An 18,497-nucleotide genomic window follows, 5' to 3' on the forward strand; every position below is an offset into this window, starting at 1 on the left:
AATGTGACCAGGCAGCTTTATCCATGCCGTTCAGAAGAATTGTGAACGCGGATATTTCAAGAACGCGCACGTCATTTGGCCGTAAATACGTCAGTGAAGCGCGCCGTCGTTCTTTCTTTCTCTCGTCCTGAAGATGGCGGCAGGGGTGAGTAAGATGGAGAGATGGCCAGCTATAGTGCTTACTTTTAGGTTTCCTGCTGCAATCCGCTAAAAATCAGATGCATCTGCCCTCTTACTGAGTAGCTTTTCACACAGACATTGCTTTCGGAGTGTTTTCTAGCTTTTATAGGGGATATTTGTAAACAATACCATTCAGTATTCCTCCTAACACAGGTTAGCTGTTGCTAACGATGCATTGTAAGTGGAAGACTCCGCTCTCTTAGCTCAGGGTTGTGCCACGTTACCTTACCTATTCATCACTTTGAAAACCTCCTCCTCACATCATACGCTTTTTTTCCCCTCTTTTTTTTTTTTTTTTTTTAACCTGAGGGTATCGCTACAGTTCAGTTTATTTAGTCTCAATTCTGCCGTATATTTAAATTTATTCTCCGAAGTTAAGCGACTCGGTGTTAAGGAACAGCTTATTTGTCAAGAGAGCGTTTTAAGCCACGTGAAAATAATTTATTTATTTTAGATAACTGATTAACAGAAATGCGGTATTCCGTGCAAGTCAGCATGTATTTCAGCTTCATCATGCTCCATAGCCTAATCAGCCAGATTTTAATTGGTCCACCCTTTTAATTTGGATGGGATCCTTTTATTTGTGACTATAAAACAAATTAAATGCTGCCTCTTAACGGGTTTGATAGATTGCTTACCAATTTTATCCAAGTTTACATGCCTTAAGTAGAATTAGAAAACCGACAGAAGCCTGTTCAGGACTCAGTATATACATTAGTAAAACACCAGGCTATTTCCTGAAAGTCATTCATAGGCCAATCAAATGGTTAGACATCCAGCTTGAAAAGGTGTGGTGCATATATATGCAGTTTGCTTTTAAAAACAGTTGTCTTCTGTCCTTTCAGACTCTGTACACGTACCCAGAGAACTGGCGGGCCTTTAAGGCCCAGATTGCAGCCCAGTACAGTGGTGCTCGCCTCAAAGTTGCCACGAGTGCCCCTGCCTTCACCTTCGGGCAGACGAACCGTACTCCTGCCTTCCTCAACAACTTCCCTCTGGGCAAGGTAAGTACAGCTGGCTTAATCAATTCAATGTATCAATTCCCTTAAATATGCATTTTTGCTTTGCTTTTAGAGCCTCTCTTTTTTTCCTTCCCACACGAATAAGGTTGACTCGTTATTTGTCAAATGCAACTTATGAGCTGGGATTTAACCAGTTTGACAACACACCCTTTTATGTTTCGTAGCTAACAGATCTGCACATGCACCGCTTTGTTCTCTGACTTAAAAACACATTGAATGTGTTCAAATGAGTAGTTGTGTCATTTGTAGGTACCTGCCTACCAGGGAGATGACGGCTTCTGTCTGTTTGAGAGTAATGCCATTGCTCACTACTGTAAGTCTCACATTTAATAATAATTAAGTGGCTTGAATTCTACACTCTTGTTTTAGAAAATTGCTCAGGGATGCAGTTAATTCGGTCTAGAATTTGTGATGGGATACAGCACTCAATCAGCAAAACATTTAAATTCACAGGACATTTCTTGACTCAAGGGTTTATCATCATATAGATGGGTCAGACCACATTACTAGTTATATCTATACAGTTTTACCTCTAGTGTATTAAGAAAATCTTAAAATGCTGAAGTTGTACTATAATTTTTTTTAAAAATCAGAACGACTGTGAAACCATAACAGCAACTTTCCTTTTTAAAATCTTGTGTGCGTAGTGAGCAATGATACCCTACGCGGTTCCACTCCTCAGGCGGCAGCCCAAGTGCTGCAGTGGGTGAGCTTCGCTGACTCAGAGATCATCCCTCCTGCCAGCGCATGGGTCTTCCCCACTCTGGGAATCATGCAGTTCAACAAGCAGGTATACAGCTCAGTGTTTCTTAGTTGAAACAATGGCTTCCTAGAGGACTGCACCCTGTTGTTGCACCTTGGTACTGGAAAATAAGATTTACAGTCATTTTTCTTTCTTTTTCTTCCACTGTCCAGGCCACCGAGCAGGCCAAGGAGGATGTGAAAAAGTTCCTTGCTGTGCTGAACCAACACCTGAACACCCGTACCTTCCTTGTGGGAGAGAGGGTCACCCTTGCAGACATCACCGTGGCCTGCTCCATGCTCTGGCTCTACAAACAGGTTTGTCACAGACGGCTGCACCTTGCGGTACCTTGGAGCCTAACGGCAATACTTCATCTCTGTAATGAAATTTGGGGAGGAAGTTGCACCAGAAGCCATTAACACCTCACTGTTCCCTGTAGGTCCTGGAGCCTTCTTTCCGTCAGCCCTATCCCAATGTGACCCGCTGGTTTGTTACCTGTGTCAACCAGCCACAGTTCAAGGCTGTCCTGGGAGAGGTCAAGCTGTGTGAAAAGATGGCCCAGTTTGACGGTGAGTCACCAGCAGTTAGATCAGAAGGCATACATGTTAGACAGTATGAACTCGTAGCCTAAGTGTCTGAAATGTTTAAAAGCAAAAGTCCACACCATTGTTGTTTAAATGATAGTTGGAAAAGCTGCATTCACTGCTAATATTTGAGTTATTTGCACAATTGGATTCTTCAAAAATAATAGTAATACTGTATCACTTTGACAACTGAATTTTGTGGGTAATTATCTTCCAATCACCTCGCTGGTGAGGGATCTCAGAGTAGAACCCAATTTAAGAATCTAGTATTACACCCGATCGTGCTGCCAAGTTTAAGGTGCACAATGGAGTCGGGCCATACTTCACACTGCCCCCCCCCCCCCCCCCCCCCCCCCAAGCATTGTCTTTGAGGCTATTTGAAGTTAAGAAAAAAAAATAAAGTTTGCATATCTGATTTAATTCACGCCAATACTAACACAGCTAAAATCAGCCATTGTTGGGCAAATGATTTGAGGGCAGGCTCCTTCCCAACAGATACAAAACCAAAGATGGAACATGACTTTCACTGTTTTGTTCTTCCAGCCAAGAAATTTGCTGAGATGCAGCCCAAGAAAGAGACTCCTTCTAAGAAAGAGAAGGGAGGAAAGGAGGCTGGCAAGCCCCAGGAGAAGAAAGAGAAGAAGAAGGAAGAGAAAAAGGAAGAGAAGAAGCCTGATCCTGAAGAGGAAATGGATGACTGTGATGCTGTTTTGGCTGCAGAGCCTAAAGCCAAGGACCCCTTTGCACACCTGCCAAAGAGGTAGAGAGATCTTTTTTCTTTTGTGTATACATTTCATCATTCAGAATTTGTTTCGCTGTAAGCTCACACCTTGTATGGTAATTAAAAAATCTATAATGTGGAGTCAATCTGCAAGTGTTGGGTGTGACCCTTTACCCCAGTAGTTTTCCCTAAAGGCTTCTCTGCCTTTAAGAGTGTTAATCAGTTGGTGAAGGCCTATTTCTCTATTGTGCATCTGTAGCAGTCTTTGGCATATTGATCATTTAAAACTCGTTATGTGGTTTCACATGTTGAGTTTTGACATTCCTATGCTGTGGAAAGATGGTCCCCTATCATTTGGCAAGACTGTGCCCATTTAATGGCACCAAGTCTTAATCTAACAGGGGAAAATAAAATCAAGACCACATTCATCCCAGTCATCTCTGAATTCAGTGAGTAAAAGGCTGGTTCATGCTGTGGCCACAAACAGAATGTAACTTTGAGATGCATAGTTGCCCTTCAAGGTTGACTGTATATCTGTGTGTCAGCTGGCTTAGGTCTGATTAAATGTTTTTTTTTTTTTTTGGGGGGGGGGGGGTTGACTGTGCAGACTTGTCTGCAGAGAAATTTACATTACAATTTGCAAACTATGCGTATACCCCAGGCAGTGGACTTGGAGAAGTATAAAAGGAACGACTACTTGGTCACGTCGTCTCCAGCTGTCCATGTCTGCAACAGAATATAATCAAGGCTTTATGGTATTTAAAGATTCTCTTTGAAGTAAAGATGGTGGAGTCATGTGGGTATTTATAAACTCGGGTTATTGTCAGTGGCAAATCCTGGCTTTAAACGTCCTTTTATAGTCCTGTAGGACCCACAAAATGGTTGTAGGCATTCAGTAACTGTTCCTACATTAATTTTTTTCCAGTGATCTCAATCTAATTTCTGCACCTTGTTCTCTTCACCTTGCATGTACACGGATCACATAACTCGTGTCATTTCCTTTTTTCATTTTAGCGCATTTGTTATGGATGAGTTCAAGAGAAAGTATTCCAACGAGGACACCTTGACCGTAGCCATTCCCCACTTCTGGGAGCACTTTGACCGTGAGGGCTACTCAATCTGGCACAGCCAGTACAAATATCCCGAGGAGCTCACACTTACCTTCAAGAGCTGCAACCTTATCACAGGTGAGACTCAGCAGCAGCCATTTTATATAACACCTTTGGTCTCATTAGTATCTAAAGTTACTTTATTATTATGGTTGTTTATTGGTTGGAAAGCAAACGCAGAAAAGGCTTTATTTTCTTCCCTGGTCTTACATCTTTCTTTGCTACTTCATGTGCTGGCATGAATTTCCTCCATCTGTTTAGGTTTGCTCCTATGGCCCAGGATCAAGTTGGGATCAGAGGCAGTCGTGTGCATATGGGAATTTTTCTGAAAGTCTGTAGACTTCTAAGACGGCTCTCATGTAGCCTTAAAGAGGGGATTAGAGGAGACAGTGCTGGGACTTGCTACACAGGACAGATCATTTTAAATGCATCTTAACTTGTGTTCTTGTTGACTGCAGTGGGTACTGCTGGTTTTCTCAGTCCTGGTGTAGATTTAGGTTTTAGTCTCATTTAAATCATTTGGACTGATTCTGGGTTGGAATTAGGGCTGCCACGATTTGTCGACTAGTCACGATTACGTCGACTATCAAAATCGTCGACGACTGATTTAATAGTCGACGTGTCGTTTGAAGCTTTGTAAGATCGCAAAAGACGCAGGAATAAGCAGCAGGATTTAAGAGTGTAATAACGGACTGAAACAGAAGATGGCAGCACAGCATGTACAAGGATGCCAGCTGCCGTTAAACCCCGAAGAAGAAGAAGCAGCTGTGTCCCAGAATTCATAGCGCGGCCCAGCTTAGTTTCCAACAATGGCGGCAGATAGTTAGTTTTAATATTACTCTTATTATTCTTTCTGGGTCACAAAATAAACGTTTAACATATTTTCAGGCGAGAATGTAGCTGTGTAAACCTCAAATATCGGCTCAGTTTATCAGGACACCACATATTTTCAAAAGCGCTCCGACGTTTTCGGAGACGTCTGTTACCCACTAGCTCGATAGCTAGCCGGGGGCTAGGTCACTAGCGCCGTGAGAACACCGGACTCCCGGCAAATTGTTTTCAAACCCACCGCCGTCTTTTGCGACTCAGGTTAAATATATATGAGTCACTTAGATAAATTAAAAATGTTATTGTTTGGCTTTTTTTTTTTTTTTTTTTTAGTATTTTATTTGTTCCTGAGTAAATCGGTTTGGCTGAGATTAAAGTTATAGTTTTTACACAGCTGAATAAACGTCAAGCAGACAGCTGATTATCAGAAGTGTGAGATGCTGGAGAATATACTCCGGTGTCCTGTTATATTTTAGATAGCAAGGAGTTTATTAAACTTTACCGAAACAATCTGCAAATTTCATTAAAATTGAATAAACTATCATCTTGTCTTTATTTTTAGTTAGCACCTTAAAAGCTTAAAGCTGTAAGCTAATGATAGTTATATAAGAGCAGATGCTGCTGGTGCAATAAGCTGTAGTTTTACGTCCAGTGGATGATGATCTGATTAGTCGACTAATCGCATAAATAATCGGTGACTAGTCGACTATCAAAATAATCGTTTGTGGCAGCCCTAGTTGGAATTTAATCCTGCAGTTTTTCAGGAAAGCTGATTACACCAGTTTTCAAAGAATGTGTAAATTGGGACAAACGGGATTGGCACTGCTAAAACCATGATTTGTTTTTTAAAAATAAGTGTTAAGTACCTTTTTGTCAAATGTTAAATTGGTCATCTTCAGGTCTTCAGTGACGTTCTTGTAAGGAGTTTGGACATGTTTGAATCAACTTCAGAAACGGGTCTGTACTACAATTAGGAGAAAAGCAATTATTCCCCTGTCATTGGGCAAGGCAGTGTCCTGTCATGACACACAGTCTTAATCAGACGGGGGAAGAGAAACTGCAAGCCATATTCATCCCAGTCATCTCTGTTTTAAGTGAGTTTAAGGCTGGTTCATGCTGTGGTCACATTAAACAGGATCAGAATTGCCCCACAGGCAATTTGTTTTTTTGTTTTTGTTCTACATGTAGAGAGACAGAAGTTCCTTTAGATATGGATCAAATAGAAGATGTCCTTGACGTGTTGATAAAAATCAAAATGTCTCAAATCTCTGATTGTACCTCACAGGTATGTTCCAGCGCCTGGACAAACTCAGAAAGAATGCCTTTGCCAGTGTCATCTTGTTCGGCACCAACAACGACAGCAGCATCTCTGGCATCTGGGTCTTCAGAGGCCAGGAACTGGCCTTCACTGTAAGTATTAGATTTTAAACGTGCTTTGATCAATGTTCTGATTTGATAATATCCCCAGTGTTTCTCACATTGATTTGGGCATTTCCTCATGTGTCGAGGTGAAGTGCATGGATTGCAGCTCTGTTAGGATTAACGTTCCAGTCAGTGTTTTTAAATTACCCCTGTTTTTGGGCAAGGCAGTGTCCCATTATGACACGCAGTCTTAATCTAACGGGGGAAGAGAAACTCAAGACCATATTCATCCCAGTCATCTCTGGTTAAGTGAGTAAAAGGCTGGTTCATGCTGTGGCCACAAACCGTATTGCAGTTTAAGACAATTGTCCTTGAATAAAGACAGATTTAGTTGTGCAGGTATTTGTTGGTTACTGACCTAAGCTGACTTTTGAACTCTGTGGATTGTCATGTCTATTTTAGGCAGCAAAACATTGCTTTTGTGCAGTGGACATGTGCACACACTAAACCTTACATTTAAATTTCAAACTATAATTATTGATACTGCTGTATTTAGGCTGTTGTCACGGAAAACCACTCTGTTGTATACAGTTGTTGTGAAAATGGAAAAAAAAAAACATTTGAGGAATGTTGAGATCTGGCATTCATATAAAGTGTCCCGTAGCCTACATGGTCTGCATTTGAATGCATTCTGTTATGGTTCACCTATCGCCTTGATAGGTAGGATGGAATGTGTCATCTAAAATCGGATAGTGATGTTGATGATATATTTTTGGATTAAAAGCTGAGGGTAATTAACTTGAATTCAATTTGTGACTTTCCTTCCCAGCTCTCTGAAGATTGGCAGATTGACTACGAATCATATGACTGGCGCAAGCTGGATCCAAACAGTGAAGAGTGCAAAACCATGGTAAAAGAGTACTTTGCCTGGGAGGGAGACTTCAAGCATGTGGGTAAAGCCTTCAACCAGGGCAAGATCTTCAAGTGAGAGGACACTGATAGTCAACAAAAGCACTCTGCGCTTCTGCTCTCCAACACTTAAAACCAATGGACATTGAGCCACACATGCTTACTTACCTGCAGGAATGACAGTATTTGAAGACAAGAATGAAGTTTCTCTGTGGCCTTCAAAGTGGTTTTCTGGTTGTTTGACGTGCGAAATAAAGCATTTCCCTCAATGCTATCTCTTTCTTTGATGTCCATTGTGTGTGAATTCAATCTGAATGTATTTCTGTTAAGTTTTGTTTTGAGAATAAGCAAACAGAAATATTTTGGTTTTCTTAACTTCAAATCATGCATACCAAAAACAGAAAATGACCTTGCAGTCTATGGTACAACAGTGCCCACACATGCTAATAGGAAGTGGTTAGGTTTTGAAACATGCAATGAAAAATTCAACCAGAAGAGGTCAGTAAAATACTGCATTTTGGCTTTATCCAGTTACTTAACCTTGGGCTCAGCAGGCATCTTGTGATGCACTTCAGCTGATTTTGTGACTCATCAGGATTAATGTCTAGCTGTCTTGGAACATGTATAGGGCGTTTTTAAATTTCTAACTTGCAAACCATATGTGGGTTTACTATACAAATGGTAAGCCAACTTAAAACTGTAGATTCTTCAAGTCCCTGTAGAGGGCAGGCAAAGACTTAACATTGAAGGCTATTGAATACAGCACATCTGGTAGAGAAAATGGCTGGGCTGAACTCTGTGGTTTGAGAAGATGGGAATGTTGTCTGCCTTAAACTATGGGTTCTTGTTTTGAAGTAGTCTGTGCTCCCCTAAGGAGATGACTGAAACAAATCTTTATAGGAACTCCTCTTGGATACACGAGGGCAAGGGCCATTCACATAAAATCTGTGCTTTGTTATCATGGACTCCAAAGTAAAACAATTCTTTAAGACTTAGAAGTTCAGAGCAGATTTTCACATTAAACTTTAACATGTTTAAAGCTCCAAATGCGCATGTAAATATGTAGTCTGTAAGTGGAAAATGATTTTTTATTTTTTATTTTTGACAATGATAAGTGTGCGTGCAGGGCTGATATAAAAATGTAGAGAGAGCCACACCCCAGTCCAATGCTGAAATACCATGTTTCAGAACCTACTTCTTCAAGTTGGTATTGCTAGAGTAAAAAAAGAGGAAAAGAAAGCAGGGATAACCATAATCCACAGTTTCCTGTGTGGTACATCAATTTACTTGTTTTTTTAACATCTGCCTGAATGCCCAACTCAAAGCTAAACTCTTTCTTTTGTAATGGCAGATGCTTTGAATAAATTTTGTCTGTTGGCGCTGAACTGTGAGCACAAAGCTTTTGTCTTCATCGGACACACCCAACCATATGAAAGTTTGTTGAACACACTTGATCATTTGTTGTTGAAATTTCCCCACACCTGCTGCCCGGCGTTTCTTTGTTTGTCGCAGCATTGTCTGTTACAAGTGGTTGCAGGGGAAACGGTGCACCTGGACGAGCCCGTGTAATGCAGATTATTCAGGCACATATTGATTTAACTTTACTGAAGTGTTGCGCATTAAACTTTATAACTTCTCGGGTGGATGCAGGGGCTTTCTTTCTGACGCACTCATCCACACACTCATGGGAGATGCACAGGAGAGGACTCTCATCTCAGAGTGAGTCAGATGTGTGATTTTTTTCCTACTTGCTAAGCGTGATTCAAGATCATTTTGGCGCAACCATCTTCCACCATGGTGTGGAATCAGGGAAGCCATTTTAGTTTGTTCTGTAGTCTCATGGAAATCAGAAAATGGAAATGTTCCCACAACAGCCAAGCACCCAAGTCCTTGAACACATGACTCACTCATCCTGTGGATCACGGTGGAAGAGGGCTGTAACTTGAGCAAATAACTTTGACTTCACTCGCACCACAGCGGCAGTTACAAAAGTGCTGAAGGATAACCCTTTGATTGCTGAAGGAGTGGCGTTACCAAAGCTGTTTTGTAAGTCAAATATGAAATGACTCTGAGCAGAACCCATGCAGTTTTAATCGTTTTGAGGCAAGCTTCCTGCCAGATGGAGGCAGCATCAAGTCCACACAATATGCTGTGCCTGCTTTGTATTTAGAAGCCTCAGAGTTAAAAAACCAAACTGAAGCAAGCCACGAGAACAATGAGCTGTCTTATGCCAAAGAGCAACATTTTCTCTTCCAGTCCTGCCAACCTTCCTCCCCCTGGTCTTTATTTCTTACTTGGCCACACACTCACTACTTTTTCCTTCCTCTACTGATCCTCGTTTTCTGGACATTTTTTTTCTCTCTCTTCTGTGTGCTCGCATGAGGAGGGGTGGGGATTCTTGAAAGCAGTTGGATCAGCGAGGAGCCCTGTAAGGGAGGAACACAGAGAGCTGATGTATTGTTTCACCACACAAGGTCCCTGTGTGGCTGTCAGCTCGCAGTAGGAGCTCTGGGCATGGTATGCATGTGCTGAGCATCTGGTGTTGCGAGACACACATCTGGAAAAGGGTTAGGTAGTCAGTGGAGGGCTTGGAACAGCAAGGTGAAGCAATCTGACACAGTTTTCATGAAAGGAAAGCTACCACTGACGTTCCTGTTGTGTGGGTTAAGCATGTCTATGGATTATGAGTGTGTAGATTTTGTGTCTTTAAGTTATCGTTAAAGGCCTTACATGTGTCTATTTTACACAAATCTGGACATATTTACAGCTCTGCTTATTGTCACAGGCCAGCTGGCCAAAACAAGAGCACATCACTCTTGTCACAGTTGGAGGGACATCTCTGGGCGGATAGAAACAACACTCAGCCACCACATAATCCCACCCTTAGACTTTTATGGGGTTTCCCTACACTCTAGTATGTTGCTGGGTTTTAAATTCCTCTAACACACTCACACGCACACACACAATAAATTTGAGCAATAAAAATGAGGTCAGGAAGATGGATTCTTAGTCAGCACCCAGCGCGACTTCAAGTCAAATGTCCTCTATTTTTGAGGCAGGGCCAAGAATGAAAATATGAAGTTTAAAGACTGCAACACATTACAGATAGTTACACATGCATATATACATGCTGTATATCATATTATATCCTCTTAGATTAGAAATGTGACCTTGAGATCTTCTGTTTGGTGATAGGGTCTTTTCATGGCTTTAGTGCAGTCAAAGTGTGCGAGCTGCACATTTCTCTGCAGCTCTATAGCTCTAAAACGCAGCCCTAGAATGGAATGAGGGAGGTCAAAGGTGAGTATGTTGAGGGGAAATAGCTAAAGGAGGCAGGGAAAGAAAAGATTAGATCTTTTGCAGTAGTGACGAAGCACTTCGGACAACATAACACGAAACATCCGCTGCAAGTACCAGCTTTAAGTTGAAGCAGTTATTGTCATCCGTGAAGAGATTATTAATAAGTTGTTTGTTGGTGAGTTTGTGTTGCCCTGCAACAGAGTTTGTCGGTGTGAAAGTAGAGAAGAAAGTGCGTGACACAAGTCAAGAGAGAGGTATGGAGAGAAAACAGTCAGCCCCTGCACTTTTGGACATGAAACCCCAGAGTTGCTTCTGTCTCATGTTACCAGAATCTGGAGGTGGGGCGTGTTGTCAAACTAAGCCAAACTACAATAATGCACTGCCATGACTACTAAGGCAGAAATATTGCATGTTGGAAAAACATTCAAAATAAATAAAAATGTGTTCTCTTTAATAAACCTTTATAGTTGGTTCGCTACCCTACAAGGCTAGAGGATGGTGCATTAGGAAATATTACTTTCAAATGTTAGTCATAATAGCTCCACAGTTGTGGTTTGGGTGTGTACTCAGCGTTCAGTGTTTAAAATAGCCCTAGGCTATCTTCACACGAAAAAACAAATGTGCGTTGCTAGAAATGTATTTTTTGCAGAACTAAAAACAGGTACCACTGTTGTCTCACTTCAGTTCAAAACGTTCTGTTAAGAAAGAAGTCGTTTAGACTTGTATTAGCAGAGGGGTACCCCCCACTTCACTCATCTGTTCTTCATGTACTGACTTGCTGGCCATTTACATTATACTCATGTGAGTGAGCGCATCAAGATTTTTAGCTATGACTGGAATGTGCAGCTTGGGATCATATCTGCCTGCACAACGGATGGAAGTGGAGTGAGAGATCAATAGCTGAAAACAGTTGATAGTGAATAGCTGTGAGACTCTGTGAAGAAAATGATCACAGTAATCTAATCAGATTCACAAAGGTGTGCATCAGTAATGTGTCAGATCACTTGCTTAATTTTCTGGGGGCAATGCATTACAACACTTGAACAACATAAATTTACCGGAGGTTTCCAGGAACTTATTAAGCCTGCTGTAGGGTGGTGACAACAAGACCAAACGTGCGGAAGGCGTTCCAAGCATCGGGCTGTTTAGATGACTCTTCTGTGCAGACAAAAAGGTCTGTTCAGGCTGAAATAGAAAGACAAGACCGGAGGGGGATAATCATCTTCTTTAAAAACTGTTATAATACTTTGTGTAAAAAAGTGGGGCAGAGTTCCTTACTACATAACAAACTGCTTTTTGGGCATGTGATATTTATCCATACACACACACAGGGCATTGCTATGGAAACATCCCTGCAAGTACCTGCCCCCTTGCTTATTATGTTGCTATAGTAGCCATCCCAGAATAGTCTTTTTTTTTTTTTTTTGACTCACTCCCTCGTGTTTGTGACTCATAGCTTGCAGTGGAAACCACAACTCGATCTGTCTCTTATTCCCCTTTTTTACTGACATTCTCTTCTCTACCAAAGGAACAGCTTGCCATTCTGAGTCATCAGCATGTGCTCGTGTGTGCCCTGTAAGTCAGCGTGTGCATGCGAGAGAGCAGGAACTGAGGGGAATTCCAAAAAGATTACCAATAGACGAGTTACTATGGTGATAGCAAATAACAGGCAGCGTGACCCGTGTGTTGCAAGATAGTTTATCTTGAATACTGCACATTCATGAGCTGCCAGTGATTTCTTTCTAGTGTATCTCCACATAGGTACACTCTGCTCTCAATGATTATTTGAGGTCCACTTTGTTTTGAGAAGCTGCAGCTTGTAGTTTACTTACCCACAGCGCTCTGGGGCTAGCGTAGCACAGAATTGCATACGTGGTAATACATTGCATCTGACGTAACAAATGATGCATGTGTTAATTCAATTATGGGGAAACTTCTTAATGATGGGGTGATCAGTTTTCATTCCATAGGTTCGCTAATTTGCCAACAAGATGAAATTCAATTATCTGTGCTAATTAAATTGGTTAAATAGGTTTTTAAACAGGACTTTACCCAGTACTCAACTTGCAAAGCAATTTGAAAGGCGAGGAATTACATTCTACTTTTATTACAAGGATTTAAACTTCCCTGGCTTGAACAGTCTCAACACAGTTGAAGACAGTAGAGTGATTTTAATCTTGTTGAATTGCAGATATGTTTGGAAATAATATAAGCATTAGAATAAGCCATGTACACCGTCCTTACAGAAGTAACAGCAGGCATCATCCCAGTATTCAAATATTCCCTTACAAGTACATGGTTTGTATGTAAAAGTTCTTACCATGACAATGACAGTGTGAAGGCTAACTGCAGAGCATTATTATGAAGGTACAGCCCCCTTAGCTTTATGACAGTTTAGCATGAGCTCCCACTCACTGCTTACATTTTTGTTTCCTCATAGTACTGCTTTCATAGTATCATTTTCAACAGTAGCAGGTATCTGTTTCCTCAGCAATAGCCCTGTAAATGCATTACATATTACCTGCTCATCAAGTAACAGACAGACACATACATCTGTAGCCAGTCTGCAGCTCCACTACCATGGAACATTTAACAGCTAAGGACAAAACTTAAAAGATGAAAATTTGTGCTGTATATCCAAAGTTCAAATACAACCCCAATTCTTAAAATGTTGGGATGCTGTGTGAAATGTAAATAAAAACAGAATGCAATGACTGTCAAATCTCATAAACAAATATTTTTTTTCCACAATAATTCAAAGAAAGCTGAGACCATTACCGTTACCAAAAGTATTAGCTAATTTATGACCCCTATTTCAGTTGGGTTGGGGTTAACAAAAGACTGCAAAGGTAAGTGGCACTGCTGGAGGAATTTTTTTGCATCTAGGTTCATCGGTAAAAGGTCAGTGAGATGACCTTAGAGAGGCAGAATTTCTCCCAAATAAAGATGGGCAGAGGGTCAGCAATATGCAAAAAACTGTCCACTAAGTCTGGAACAATTTCAGAATAATGTTTATCAAAAATCATAAAGTGTTTGAAAAACTCATTTATGACAGTACGATAAGATCAGCAGAAAATGTTGTGCACAAGGCAAGGCAGAAAATCAGTACTGGATGCCTGTGATCCTCGTGCCCTTAAGCAGCAGGCATGATTCTGTCATGGAAATCAGTGAATGGGCTCAAGAATACTTCCAAAAGTTATTTTTTTCTATGCAAAGATTTCACTATCCCACCTACAAATGCAGGCTAAAGCTCTGCCATGCAAAGAAGAAGCCATAATTGAACACAATCCCAAAACATTGCCACCTTCTCTGACCCAAAGCTCATTCAAAATGGACTGAGGTAAAGTGGAAAACTGTTTTGTGCTCAAATGAACTGAATTTAGAAATGTATTTTCGAAAACATCAACATCACATCCTCTCGACTTAAAGAAGAGAAACAGTCATCTGGCTTGTCAATCACTACTCAAAAGCCTACATCTCTGCTGGTATGGGGATACATCAGTGCCTATGGAATTGGCAGCTTGCATCTGGAAAAGGCACCATCAATGCTGAAAGTTACATACAGGTTTTAGAGCAACATATACTCCCATCCCACCAATGCAATGCTAAACTGCACACTGCAGCTAATACAAACAGCATAGCTTTATGGATGAAGAATCAGGCTGCTGAACTGTCTTGCGTGCATTTCCCAGTGACTCTGAAAAATTGGTTTATGCATGTATTACTTCTAGGCTGGACTACTGTAATTTGTCATTATCAGGATGCCCTAAAAACTCCCTGAAAAGCCCTGAGTGGATCCAAAATGCTGCAGCAAGAGTACTGACGGGACTAGAAAGAGAAGAAATATTTCTCCTGTCTTCATTGGCTCCCTGTTAAATCCAGAATTGAAGTCAAAATCCTGCTCCTCACATGCAAGGTCTTAAATAATCAGGCCCCGTCTAATCTTAATGACCTAATGGTGCCATATCACCCCATTAGAACTCTTCGCTCTGAGATTGCTTTTAAAGTTAGGCTTAAAACTTTCCTTTTTTGCTAAAGCATATAGTTATGGCTGGATCAGGTGGCCCTGAATCCTCCCTTAGTTACGCTGCAATACTTCTAGGCTGCTGGGGGATTCCCATGATGCATTGAATGCTTTCTCTTTAGTCATCTTTTTCACTCACTATGTGTTTATACATCTCTCTGTATTTAATTATTTGTTATTATTAGTCTCTGTCTCTCTTCCACAGCAAGACTTTGTCCTGTCTTCCCCTCACCCCCAACCGGTTGCGGCAGATGGCTGCTCCCCCCTGAGCCTAATTCTGCTGGAGGTTTCTTCCTGTTAAAAGGGAGGTTTTCCTTCCTACTGTCACCAAAGCACTTGCTCATAAGGGGTCATATGATTGTTGGGCTTATCTCTGTTTTCTTTGTATTTGTAATCGTTTTCTTTGTAGGCTCTTTACCTTAGAATATAAAGCACCTTGAGGCAACTGTTGTTGTGATTTGGTGCTATATAAATAAAATAGTATTTAATTGAAAACATTTGATGCATCATGAAATGAAGGGCTGCTTATCTTCCAGATGACTATGGACCGTTGTTAATAGTTACAGTGCCATGAAAAGGTATTTTCCCCCTTACCTAGTTATAATTTTTGTCATAATTAAATGTTTCAGATGATCAAACACATTTTAATATTAGACAGAGATAAACTGAGTAAATACAAAATGCTGTTTTTCATTTATTAAATGGGAAAATGCAATCCAAACCCACCTGGGCATATGTGGAAAAGTAATTGCCCCTTAAAGCTAATAACTGGTTGTGCCACCCTTGGTGCCAAGAACTGCAATGTTTGCAATAACCAGTGATGAGTCTTTCACATCACTGTGAAGGAATTTTTGCCCAATCTTCTTTGAAGGATTTTTCTCATTCAGCCAATTTTGAGGGTGTTCGATCACAAATGCCCCATTTAAGATTGTCTTTTGCCCTTCTCCCCCGTCCCTCTTCTCAGCTGTTTCTCTTTCCCTCTTTCTTTCTCCCCTTCTTTCCCCCAGTCAAGTCTGTCCCGTATTCAGTAAGTGAAAATAAAATAAACAATAAAAGGTGAATCAAATGGACCATTACGGCAAGGCTGGGATGGTCAGTTTGGTAAAGTAAATCCGTTGGGCATCTTTCTTTGCCTTTAGACAACAATTCTGATGGCAAAAGAGCCAAACGGGACAGGCCAAAAAAAAAAAAAAGAAGAAAAAAAAAAAAAGAAATAAAGAACATGTTAACTTAAAAAAAAAAAAAAAAAAAGATTAGGCAGACGCATCTATTTTTGCTGAATCTCTAAGCAAATGAGGCCTGCTGTTCTTTGGATGTTGCCCTCGGTTCTTTTGTGACTTTCTGGATGAGTCATTGATGTGCTCTTTGAGTAATTTTGGTAGGACAGCCAATCTTGGGAAGGTTAATCAGTGTTCCCAGTTTTCTGCATTTCTGCATAATGGCTCTCACAGTGATTCCCTCAAGTCCCAAAGCCTAATAAATGGCTTTGTAAGCCTTTCCAGACTGATAGATGTTAGTCCCTTGGTGATCTGTTCTCGAGTTTCCTTAGATTGTGGTGTGATGGGTGTTTTTTCCCCCCCTCAAGCTTTTAGCCAACTTCACGTTGTCAAACAGGTTCTATTGAAATGATTTCTTGATTCAGCAGGTGTGGCAGTAATCAAGCCCGGGTTTGGCAAGTGAAACTGTATTCAGCTTTTTAAAAAATATGGTTAATTCATTCTCAGTTGTGGTTATTTGCATGACATCTCATTTAACTTTTTGCTTTGGCTGATACTGAAAACACATTCTAGTGGAATTTCATAAGTTCAAAGCTTGGTAAGAAGCTAAAATTCCCAGTCTAATCACTCAGCCTGATCATTCACATTCATCTAGAGTTAAATCTGCAGCAACTCTAGCGAATCCTCCGCAGCTAAGTTTGCAGCACTTGCACCAACACATTCAAGTTAGTTTTCTCATTATATTGCATCCCACTCCTGTAAGCAGAAGGTGAGGATTCCTCTCTTTAGCTCATGTGGCAGTAGTCCACATGTTCTGTATGAGTAGCCAACTAAAAAGTGGGCAAATTCGGCTCAAGTCACTTTGCTATTCAAAACCTTACAGATAGGACATATAGTGAAATCTAGCCATAGTTATAAAGGTGCAGACCCTGTCCACCATTGTAGAGGCAAGAGGGGTGTTCAGGTTAGACATTCTCTTGCCTGCAGTGGTTTTTCTTTACTAAAGCATGAACTGTGTCTGCTCAGCATTCGCAACATACCCCCATTTGTTTCAAATTTTTCAGTTGGGTCATGCCTTAAACTAACTGTGCAGATAAATGCCTTTTTTTTTTTTTTTTTAAATCTCTGAGAGTCATGAGTTGTATTTAGCAAAGCTAGACCCGGATAGGTCAGGTCAGGCTTTGGTCTTTGCAATAATTACTGACGTTTCAGTTTTTCAATACCAAGTAATATGAAACTGATCAAAGTTTATGTGTGGAATTCAGGTGAGGGGGCGGAGCCTGTTTTCTTTTTTCTTAATAGGGTGATATGTTTAGCTTTGATTTTTACATCTGCATAAGCCATTTATACGGAAGTTCATTCAGTCCACTATAGTGAACCTTATATAATAAAAAACCCCCCAAACAAACAAACAAAACCCTTAGCCTCTTTCTGTTATTCCAGGAAGCTTTGGTTAGGTAAATCTCTCTTGTCGTTCACATGTTGGTGATTATCGGCTTACTGTTTCCTGTCTTGCAACTTTCAGCCTTTTGCAGGCCCTCTGCTCTCTGTTGGCCAGCCCGCGCCTCCATGCAGGCTCTTTTCTCTCCTGTCTGTGCAACTCTCAGTCTTATTGTAGGCTCTCTGCTCTCTATTGGCCAACAGCGGCTCTGAGTCTTAATGCAGGCTCTTCTCTTTCCTGCATTTTGCAACCCTTTCTTGTCTCCTATCATCTTTCTGCTGCAGGTTGGCCTCCAGTGCCCCTAAGCTGGCAGCCTCTCCTCTCTGCCCTTCAATCTCTCCTGTCTCCTTTGCCAGCTCTCAGCCTTATCACTAACTCTCTGTATCTCTCCTGTCGTACCTCAGCTCTGAGCCAAATCAAAGGATCTACGTCCCTGTCTTAGCTCTAGTCTGTCCTCATGCCTTATTACAATTTCTCTCCACCCTCCTGGCCCCCGATGGCCCTCGAGTCTTGTCGCAGGCTCAATTTCTACTCTACTGCTTCATAAATTCATATGTTCCATTCCCTATAGATCAGATCTTCCTGCCACGGCAAGAATGCGTTCTTTTCTTTGGGTATCCTGCCCTAATACCTATCACTTCTGGGATTCTGTTCTGCTGTAATTGGCCATCGAAGTCTGACAGTCAAATACCTCAAATTGTATTTTCTACATCAATAAATCATGTTCAGTTCCTTCTAATGATCTCTCCTTATTGAAATGAAGCTTATGCATTAGTTCAATAAAGAATTCAAAATTCAAATTCAAATTTTATTTGTCACACACACACAACCATACACAGTATGACATGGGGGTGAAATGCTTGTAGCTGTACAAGAAGATCTGTAGTCACACATCTGACTGCTTCCCAGGTATTGGCAGTCAAGGTGACGGTGACATCACTGGTCTACCCCAATCATCTTTCTGCCGGCCTTCTTCAGGCCAATCAGCTTTCACTCTGCGTGCTTTAAATCTTCCTGCGCATCCATCATTCTTCCTTGCAGACGCCTTTGTGCAACAC

At 41.1% G+C, this 18,497-nt stretch overlaps 1 protein-coding gene across 1 annotated transcript; it reads left to right on the forward strand.

Moving 5' to 3' along the window:
- The first annotated feature begins 41 nt into the window (after positions 1-41).
- On the forward strand, positions 42-7,731 carry eef1g (eukaryotic translation elongation factor 1 gamma). The gene is made up of 10 exons (XM_082554666.1): positions 42-145; positions 1,026-1,184; positions 1,452-1,515; positions 1,850-1,992; positions 2,118-2,261; positions 2,384-2,513; positions 3,072-3,288; positions 4,264-4,436; positions 6,472-6,596; positions 7,378-7,731. The coding sequence occupies exons 1-10, from the start codon at positions 134-136 to the stop codon at positions 7,534-7,536; spliced, it is 1,326 nt and encodes a 441-aa protein (XP_082410792.1). The 5' UTR covers positions 42-133; the 3' UTR covers positions 7,537-7,731.
- Positions 7,732-18,497: the final 10,766 nt, after the last annotated feature.

Source organism: Aulonocara stuartgranti (assembly GCF_965226115.1).
Source record: "Aulonocara stuartgranti genome assembly, chromosome: 2".
NCBI classification, from domain to species: Eukaryota; Metazoa; Chordata; class Actinopteri; order Cichliformes; family Cichlidae; genus Aulonocara; species Aulonocara stuartgranti.